A 10,738-nucleotide genomic window follows, 5' to 3' on the forward strand; every position below is an offset into this window, starting at 1 on the left:
CAAATGGATTCGTTTGGACGCAACTATTCTTGAAACGAATCCAGGGAAGACGGGTAAAAAAAAAAAAGATTGTTTTGGTTCGTGTGGCCTTAGTCGTGCAACAGAAAACTCAGATTGGACAGATAGTCTAGCTAGCTGTCTGGATTTACCCTGCAGAGAGATCTGAGGAGCAGTTAACCATAGTCCTCACAAATCCACCGGAGTTGTGGCCGGGTTGGTTCAGTGGGCAGAGCAGGCACACATATACTGAGAAGTCTATGCCTCAACGCAGAGGTCCAGGGTTCGAATCCGACCTGTGACCAATTCCTGCGTGTCTTCCCCCTCTCTCTGCCCTCTCTCACCTAGCTGTCCTGTCAAATTAAAGTCAGAAAAGCCCCTAAAAAAATCTTTAAAAAAAAACAAAATTCCACTGGAGTTTAATATTCCAACAAAAAGAAAGGGTAAGGTGCCAAAATGAAGCATCCGGAGGAATTTCCGCCGGCACCGGAGCAATGAAACGTCGTGGATATAGACTAATTCAACACAAACAGGAGGGAGTCAAACACGTTTAGTACATTATTAGATGAAAACACCTGGCAGAGGATATTTTTATTTACCAATGAAAATGATTTAGGTCCAGTTTGGACAAATGTTTTCTAATTTAACGAGCCTTTTATGTATTTGTCTTCTTGTGTGTTTGTTCACTTTTAGAGAGGTCATTGATCTGCGGGATGATGAAGATGAAGAGGACGAGGAAGGCGGCGTTTCAACACTACGGATCAGTAACTCTCCCATCAGGTCCTTCACTCCGATCTCAGAGGCCAGCGGCTGCCTTATCGACTTCAAGAAACAGCATCGAGCCAAGACCCTGCGCCAAAGACGAAGATGAGGACAACGTCCTGCAGACTGAAATCCTGGAACCAGAGCCTTAACTAAAGACCCCGTCAGGTTGGATGTGACATTACCGTTAGAAAAGACTCGTTCTGAAACACCTTCCTGATGTCACATATTTATGCAGGTAAACAGTGACCAACTGAGCACTTGAATGTTCAAAGGAAACCACATTCTGACTCTTTTGTGCCACTAAATGTTACGTTTGTTTCTGTTGAAGGTGTTTCAGACTACCTCTTTATGTATTGAACATTTTCTTTTTTGTAACTTTAGTTTAATGTCCGTCTAATGTCTCAACCCTGTCTCAAGTGTAAATCAAATCCATACAAACATTTCACGGGCTCACTTGAAGTGTGAAAAGTGAAGTTGTTTGTAGCCGTGCTACCTGAGAGGCTACAGAACCGATCCGCTGGTCCACAACTGGGGTCTGAAATATCTCAACAACTACTGGATGGACTGCCATTAAACTTTCAATAACATTCATGTTTTCATGTTTTCCATCAGATAAATCCAACTGACTTTGGTGATCCTCTGATCTCTTCTCTAGCCCCACCTGCAGGTCAAAACATTTTACAGTTTATGACCTAAAGCTAATGACTGAATCCAGCCTTGTGTGTACTTAAATGCCAACACAACATGCCAAATATTAGCTTGCTGACCTGCTAAGTATTAGCATGTGGAAATGCTTACATGAACCATGTTAATGTTAGCATTTAAATTAAATTAAATTGTGTTCATGCTAATTTTAAATGTAAATGTTCTAAATTGTCATCATGCTAATGTTAAATGTTAAACATCAGCATGCTACACTAAAATGTGTTACAAACCTCATAATATTGGAAGTGTGCGATGCTAACTGTACACATGTTCATATGCTAGCTTGTCCGTGCTGATTTTAGCATTTTAGCTAACGTTTAGCTAATGCAAATATTACAAGCTATGTGATTCTACCCTGATTCGGGACCTCTGAATCACATCTGATTGATTGGTGGACAAACAACCAGCCAATCAGAGCGCTGTATGTCACCTTCTTGTGTCAGAGCCAGAAAAATGGAAACAAAAATGGCAATAATTTCAAGCTTCAACTAACGAGTATTTTCATTATCAATTCATCTACAGATTATCTTCTTGATTAATCAGTTTTTGTCTTTAAAATGTCAAAAAGAAATAGTAAACATTGTAATTTCCTACCAAGAGTCCAAAGATATTAATTTAACAATCATATCATGACAAAGAAGAGCAGAAGAATCTCACATTTCAGAAGCTGGGACCTGGGAAAGTGTCACATTTTTGCGATTAATTGATTATCTAAGTAGTTGCCAAATCATTTTCCAACTGATGTATTAGTTGACGTATTGTTTCTGCTCTTTATGTTTGAGATGGATGCAGCTGTGCAGCTTGAAATTATTCCTTCAGTCAACATCGGACGAAATAATTAAGTGAACACATAATGGCAATACAATCTGATTCATAATTTACCTCAAATGTGGCTTTCTAAAATGCACACATCAGATCTTAAGGCACCTTAACATTTAGCATGTTAACAAACCAGCATTAGTGTTCAGGTCAAAGCACAGCTGAGACTCTGGAAAAAAAAAAAAAACCTTTTTTATTTACATTACAGTATGGCCTTTCTTCTGGCACCACCCTCAGGACAAACATGACTTTTTTTTGTTTTTAGAGCTAAGAATAAAGTTGTCTCTCCACTTTCCATTTATCCAAGTGTGACAAGTTCTGGTCTGCTAGGAGACACTTACAAATGAGGAGAAATGTCTTTTGTTCAATGCACGTCTCCAATTGGATCAGAGAAAATAAAAAATCTCCAGATTTTATGCCGTCTAATGTTAGCATTTGTTAGCATATTAAATGGGAATTAAACCCACCTGCTGTGAGATCTCACGTCACCTGTTCTCACTACGACTCCAGCATGCAGGATGCTGAAGCAAGTGCAATGAAGCAATACTGAAGCCTCAGAATTTCACTTTAAGATCATAAACCGCCTGGTGAGGGTCAGAGCTTTGAAAGTGAACATAATGATCACATTTGCACCCAAGCAACTCAAAAATGTTGTCACTGTACTGTAAAATATATTTTTTTCCATTTAGAATAGTTCAGTTGAGTGTTTTTTTTTCTTAACTGTGGACCATTTTTATCAATCAAAATATTTTCTGCAAAGTTGATAGAAATATAATTTGCTTTGTTCTTTTTTGTATTTGACTGCTCAATGCTCAGAGTATCGGCCATGATTACTGTATTAGCACTTTAGAGTTACATTTCCTAGTTGTCTGATTTGATGAAGTAAAGTCACTGTAACGCACTAAACACACGTTGGTTCATTGATAGAAGAGATATGCAGGTGAACTATGTGTTTTTTTTCTAATGTCCTTCTCCTTTCACACAGATATATTGTTTTCCGATCCTTTGCGTTAGCGTGCCACTGACTGCGGTCTTTACTTTTTGGTTTCATTTCCTGTGAGACCTAGAAAAAGTGCAGCGTTGGTAAGATCTTCTCACGATGTTGGGTAGCACCAAGAAAGCCGAAGTCTAGGAGGGAAAAACAGTTAGCTAATTTAAGTTCAAATGAAGTAAAGTAGTATCTTTATACTTTATTTATGGCCAAAAGTACACAGAAACTTCAACGTGATTCTGACACCATGGGCATTAATGTGCTGCCATAACAGCAGTGGTGGAGGAAGTATTCAGACCCTTTACTTAAAGAAGACGTCTAATACCACACTGTAAAAATACTCCATTACAAGTAGAAGTCCTGCATTGAAAATGTTACTTAAGTAAAAAATGTGTTATTATCATCAGTCCTGTGACTGTCATACCATATGTTACATTATATAGATTATTATGACTCGTGCATTAATGTAAAAGCAGGATTAATCTGCTGATAATTTTCTCCATTAATTGATTGATTGACAGATTGGTTTTTAGAAATTCTGAAAAACAGTGACGCTTAGTTTCACGTTTTTGCAAGTGGATGAAAACGAGCATCCATTCACATTTTTGAATGTTCGCTTTGTGTTAAATTTGGATGAAAACTTGACTGTAGCTTCAAGATTGATGGACTAAAAAGCTATGGAGCCTTTTAAAAAGAAAATAACTAAAAGAAGTATGAAGTAAAAGAAATAAAGATATAACATCCATCATCGTCAGCAGATGATTGATGTTTCAATTTGTGCACCTAAATGGCTTCATGTCGGCTTAAAAACTGGCCAAACTCAATCTTTTATTCATCAAGTGATCCAGAATAGGTTAATACAACTGTTATGTTTATAACAAGTTAAAGGTGCCCTGCTACATGTATCTCATTACTTTGTGGTAATGGAAGACCAGCTCGATTTCTGCCAATTCTCATTAATATTCAAAAAATAGTTTTGAAATGTGTTGATTTTTATTTCAAAGTTACTGTCTCCAGACAAGTACAAATCAGAAAACCGAGTGACTGAAAGAGGATGGGATAATGGACAACAGCTTAGAGTTTAGGCAAGAGTGCAGAAAAAAACCACACAAAAATTTCCAAAACAAAAAAAATACATTTTGTATATATGGGTCAACGATCAAATAGGTATTGGTTCATCTTAAATGGTAGGTTTGTTTAGAAACCGTTAAAATGGTATAAAACTGTTTAATGAAAATTAATAGGTCATGTATTGGTTTTAATGCATGATTTGGTAGTGTTTGGTTCTAGTGATGTTTTAGTGTTTTGGGCTTCCAATCGGATGGCGCTACGTCATAGCATAGTTTAGTTTTGAAGTTAGAGATGTTGGAAGCAACACAGTTTTTTGACTGTGTGTACCATGTTTAATTTTGTTTTTGTTTTTACAAGTAAACATTTTAAAAAGACCGTATGGTTGCTCGTTTTTCAAATACTGGTTGCAGTTAGACTGACTTCAAAAGGTGGTACGGAAGAATGAGAAACAACTAGGTGCCACTACACCATTAATATATATTTGGGTATTTATAATTAAATGGGCTCATCGTTTGATTTTGGTCACGCAATATTCCATACCAAAAACAGAAAAATGTTTAAAGATGTCTTAAAATGCTTCACAGTAAAGGTTATCAGGGTTGTATTGTATACTCAACTTAGGAAAATGCCATAACAGATTAAAGAAATACATATGTTACTGATATAATCAAACAACATCAAGGCAATGCTTGAAAAGTGACAAATGCTGATAAAAAAATCTATTTTCATTAACATGTCCAATGTGGATAACAGAGGACATGTCCTGGGTAACCGAAGATCTTCCTTATCCAGGAAGGACAAAAAGATTATTTTCCCATCAAAACTGTCAAACATACTCAGCTAAAATAGATCTTAGCCTTTAAAACCTTAAAGCCAGATTTCACATGAAATAGGCATTTTTTAAATATCAAAACATTAAATATGTTTTATTGGCGTTATCCAGAAAGACACATGATTTTTGGACATAGTGCACCAGTATCTGAAAAAGCAAAATATCAACTTTTTAAAGAGAATTACTAAACTCTCGAGATGTTTTGGGGTCCTCCAAAATCTTCTTTATGATGTAATATTTTACATGACTAGGCAAATGCATTGTGGGTAATGTATGCATTTGAGGGACATTGGGGAAATCCAAAAGTTTGGACAAAAGTATTTATGGTGTAGAATAGTAAATAAGCGCAGTATTGGTATTATATAGGTATAATGGCAAACATCCACACAATTATGCCCAAGTAGAAAAATAATGTTTTTATTAATTCTTTTGACATTTTTTAATCACATTTCTATACTTAGATTTTGAGTCGGGACGTTACCTAGAAGGGACAGTTTGGTATTTTGGAGCTCAATGGCTCTTAACATTTTCATGTCTTGCAATAAATACTCATACAAGTGAGTAAAGAGGGGAGAGTAAAGCAATATAATGCACTCTTTTAAAATGTATTTTTATTTTTAACATTATGAATATGCTTTGGACACCAGAATTGACATGCCACGTCTTTGGCCCATATTTTGATGTTTAAGTGCAGAACTTTTATAGGCTACATGTTAGAGTGGTTCTACTTTTAGGTGAGTAAAAGGTCTGAGTACTTCTGCTGATTGGAACCATAAACTATAGCTACAAACTCGTTGTCATTTTAAAAGTGGTGAAAACTAAAAGGTTTTTCGTTTTTCCAGTCGAAGGATTTCCTGTCAGGAGTGATGTCATATCAGTTTACTTCTGATACTTTACTGTTCAAGTATCTTTCATAGTAAAACGTGTAAAAAATAAATGTGTTTTTTCTTTCCACATCACACACGTTTTTTTTTTTAACAAAACAGAAACAAGCTTAAAAGGTGCCCTGCCACCCAATACAGTTTATACTTGCATTTTTTTTAAATATGTTAGGTCCATATGTGTTGTGTAATGTGGTGAATGTGAAAATGAACTGCTACCTCCTCTCAGCTCTGGTCACTGAAAAGAAATAAGCAGAGAAATCAGGCCAATTACAAAAGCTGGTCAGTCTGACGTGGTGTTGCCTGAGCTCAATACTGTTCATGAGCTCGCCCAGTTGGGCTGGGTGAAGCTGCACTTTAAATTGTAAATTTTATTCTCGTCTTTTATCTGTTTTACATTTTTTTTTATTGTTTTTAACTGCTCTTTAATGTTTTATGTAAAGCACTTTGAATTGCCATGTTGCTGAAATGTGCTATACAAATAAAGCTGCCTTGCCTTGCCTTGTCTAAAGGATGCTGATAGCCAGGCTCTCATTGGCTAGCTGTTAGCCAATCAGAGTCAAGCAGCTTAGCTCGTTGAACATTAATAAGAACTGGCACAAATCGAGCTGAGTCTTCCTGTAGGCTTTCTATACCACGCTAGAATGGCTTGAAACAAGGTAACCAAGGCATTTTTTCCACAAAAAATGTTAGAGAGTCCATGGTAGAACTTCAGACATTACCACAAAGTCATGAAATACGTGTAGCAGGGCACCTTTAACTTGTTATAAACATAACAATTGTATTACCCTATTCTGGATCACTTGATGAATAAAAGATTGAGTTTGCCAAGTTTTTAAGCCAACATGAAGCCCTTTAAGTGCACAAATTGAAACATCAACTCATCTGCTGACGATGATGGATTTTATATCTATTTCTTTTACTTTATACTTCTTTTAGTTATTTTCTTTTTAAAAGGCTCCATAGCTTTTTAGTCCAAGTGTAGATCAATCTTGAATCTACAGTCAAGTTTTCATCCAAATTTAACACAAAGCAAACATTCAAAAATGTGAATGGATGCTTGTTTTCATCCACTTGAAAAACATTGTGATACTAAGCGTCACTGTTTTTCAGAATTTTTAAAAAACAATCTGTCTATCAATCGATTAATGGAGAAAATAATCACTTCTACTTGTAATGGAGTATTTTTACAGTGTGGTATTAGACGTCTTCTTTAAGTAAAGGGTCTGAATACTTCCTCCACCACTGCTGTTATGGCAGCACATTAATGCCCATGGTGTCAGAATCACGTTGAAGTTTCTGTGTACTTTTGGCCATAGAGTATAAAGATACTACTTTACTTCATTTGAACTTAAATTAGCTAACAGTTTTCCCTCCTAAACTTCGGCCCAGTTGGTGCTACCCAACATCGTGATAAGATCTTAAACCCTGCACTCCTTCTAGGTCTCACAGGAAATGAAAGTAACATGTAAAGACCGCAGTCAGTCGCACGCTAACGCAAAGGATCGGAAAACAATATATCTGTGTGAAAGGAGAAGGACAACATTAGAAAAAAACACATAGTTCACCTGCATATCCCTTCTATCAATGAACCAACGTGTGTTTAGTGCGTTACAGTGACTTTACTTCATCAAGTCGGACAACTAGGAAATGTAACTCTAAAGTGCTAATACAGTATTCATGGCCGATACTCTGAGCATTGAGCAGTCAAATACATAAAAAGAACAACAAGCAAATGATATTTCTATCAACTTTACAGGAAATATTTTGATTGATAAAAATGGTCCACAGTTAAGAAAAATACTCAAATTAACTATTCTAAATGAAACAATTCTTTTACAGTATTAACAACATTTTTGAGTTGCTTGGGTGCAAATGTGATCATTACACAAACTGGTTATGTCCTCTTTCAAAGCTCTGACCCTCACCAGGCGGTTTATGATCTTAAAGGGAAATTCTGAGGCTTCAGTATTGCTTCATTGCACTTGCTTCAGTATCCTGCATGCTGGAGTCGTAGTGAGAACAGGTGACGTGAGATCTCACAGCAGGTGGGTTTGATTCCCATTTAATATGCTAACAAATGCTAACAGTCAAATGCATCAAATCTGGAGATTTTTTATTTTCTCTGATCCAATTGGAGACGGAGGTTGAGACATTAGACGGACATTAAACTAAAGTTACAAAAAAGAAAATGTTCAATACATAAAGAGGTAGTCTGAAACACCTTCAACAGAAACAAACGTAACATTTAGTGGCACAAAAGAGTCAGAATGACATCAGGAAGGTGTTTCAGAACGAGTCTTTTCTAACGGTAATGTCACATCCAACCTGACGGGGTCTTTAGTTAAGGCTCTGGTTCCAGGATTTCAGTCTGCAGGACGTTGTCCTCATCTTCGTCTTTGGCGCAGGGTCTTGGCTCGATGCTGTTTCTTGAAGTCGATAAGGCAGCCGCTGGCCTCTGAGATCGGAGTGAAGGACCTGATGGGAAAGTTACTGATCCGTAGTGTTGAAACACTGCCTTCCTCTTCATCTTCATCATCCCACAGATCAATGACCTCTCCAAAAGTGAACAAACACACAAGAACACAAATACATAAAAGGCTCGTTAAATTAGAAAACATTTGTCCAAACTGGACCTAAATGATTTTCATTGGTCAATAAAAATATCCTTTTCCTGGTGTTTTCATCTAATAATGTACTAAACGTGTTTGACTCCCTCCTGTTTGTGTTGAATTAGTCTATATCCACGACATTTCATTGCTCCGGTGCCGGCGGAAATTCCTCCGGATGCTTCATTTCGGCACCTTACCCTTTCTTTGTGTTGGAATATTAAACTCCAGTGAAATTTCTTTTTTTTTTTTAATACACCTCACAATTCGATTCAAAGGCCAACGATTCGATTCTAAACTGATTATCGATGCAAAAACATTTTTTTATGTACATTTCCATGCGTGATTTCTAAAAATAAACATATGAATTAGAGTTTCCTAATCACTTCCTAGACAAAGCAGCTAGACAAAGTTTAGATTTTGACATATTTGTCACACACAAGTTTTAATGAAATGTTTAGTCTACTGAGGTTTAATTTTTTAGTCTTTCCATGCTTTTAAGCCTTAAACATGCTCGTGAAAGTCCCCTCCTCTCCCACTGATCTTCCATGTCAGAGGCTCAGTCATGTTTAAAGGGGGAGAATTGGTTCTTACAACATGAAACATGAGGTGGTCAGATGTCATGTGATAAAGTAGATGAACAGCCTATATGTGTTTTGCCTAATTATTGTAAGTATGTCTTATTAGATCATGTGTATAATAGGTCAAAGACATGGTATGTCAATTCTGGTTAAAATACATTTTAAAAGAGTGCATTGTATTGCTTTACTCTCCCCTCTTTACTCACTTGTATGAGTATTTATTGCAAGACATGAACATTTTAAGAGCCATTGAGCTCCAAAATACCAAACTGTCCCTTCTAGGTAACGTCCCGACTTAAAATCTAAGTATAGAAATGTGATAAAAAATGTCAAAAGAATTAATAAAAACATTATTTTTCTACTTGGGCATAATTGTGTGGATGTTTGCAATTATACCTACAAATATAATCCAATACTGAGCTTATTTACTATTTTACACTACAAATACTTTTGTCCAAACTTTTGGATTTCCCCAATGTCCCTCCTGGGTAACAGACATTCAAATGCATACATTACCCACAATGCATTTGCCTAGTCATGTAAAATGATATTACATCATAAAGAAGATTTTGGAGGACCCCAAAACATCTGGAGAGTTTAGTAATTCTCTTTAAAAAGTTGATATTTTGCTTTTTTGGTTACTGGTGCAAACATGTGTCTTTCTGGATAACGCTAATAAAACATATTTAATGTTTTGATATTTAAAAATGCCTATTTCATGTGAAATCTGGCTTTAAGGTTTTAAAGGCTAACATCTATTTTAGCTGAGTATGTTTGACAGAGTTTTGGTGGGAAAATAATCTTTTTGTCCTTCCTGGATAAGGAAGATCTTCTGTTACCCAGGACATGTCCTCTGTTATCCACATTGGACATGTTAATGAAAATAGATTTTTTTATTAGCATTTGTCACTTTTCAAGCATTGCCTTGATGTTGTTTGATTATATTAATAACCTATGTATTTCTTTAATCTGTTATGGCATTTTTGCATTATGTCATTCACAGAGGCCGGGCCGTCTGGATCCAAACTCCAGCCAGGGTAAAGACATCTTAGAAACACTGACATTAGGATTTGAGTTACAATACTCGTTTATTTATCTCTGTGGACATTTTGATCCAGAATCTCTCACAGTGACGTCAGTCGGTCGGTCTCGTAACTCAACCGTCACATTTAAGCTGTCGTGGGAATCAGGTTATAGACTTTAACTTATAAATGTAGTTTATAATGTATGTAGGGAAAAAACACAAAAGCAACACATTAACATTTTAAACTGGTGTAAAGAAGTTTTATGTCATTTTAAATTCAAGAAATTTGGTTTCTTGTCTGTTGATCAGATCAAAGTTTGAAGACATCAGTTTGGGCTCTTGGAACTTGGGATGAGCATTTATTTATTTTTGCCATTTTTGTGCTTAACGATTGAAAGATTTAGGGACCCTAAACCATTTAGAAAAGCTAAATGGAGTGAGTGAGTAAGCAAATGCCATCGTC

General features: G+C 36.2%; 1 protein-coding gene across 1 annotated transcript in view; it reads left to right on the forward strand.

Annotated features, from left to right (window-relative positions):
• Positions 1 to 3,192, forward strand: part of uimc1 (ubiquitin interaction motif containing 1) — a 29,803-nt gene extending 26,611 nt beyond the window's left edge. Inside the window, exon 23 of the mRNA XM_028594972.1 lies at positions 691 to 3,192. Within this exon, the coding sequence (XP_028450773.1) occupies positions 691 to 868 (178 nt within the window). The 3' untranslated portion in view covers positions 869 to 3,192. The remainder of the gene's footprint in view (positions 1 to 690) is intronic.
• Positions 3,193 to 10,738: the final 7,546 nt, after the last annotated feature.

Source organism: Perca flavescens, chromosome 13 (genome assembly GCF_004354835.1).
Source record: "Perca flavescens isolate YP-PL-M2 chromosome 13, PFLA_1.0, whole genome shotgun sequence".
Lineage (NCBI taxonomy): Eukaryota > Metazoa > Chordata > Actinopteri > Perciformes > Percidae > Perca > Perca flavescens.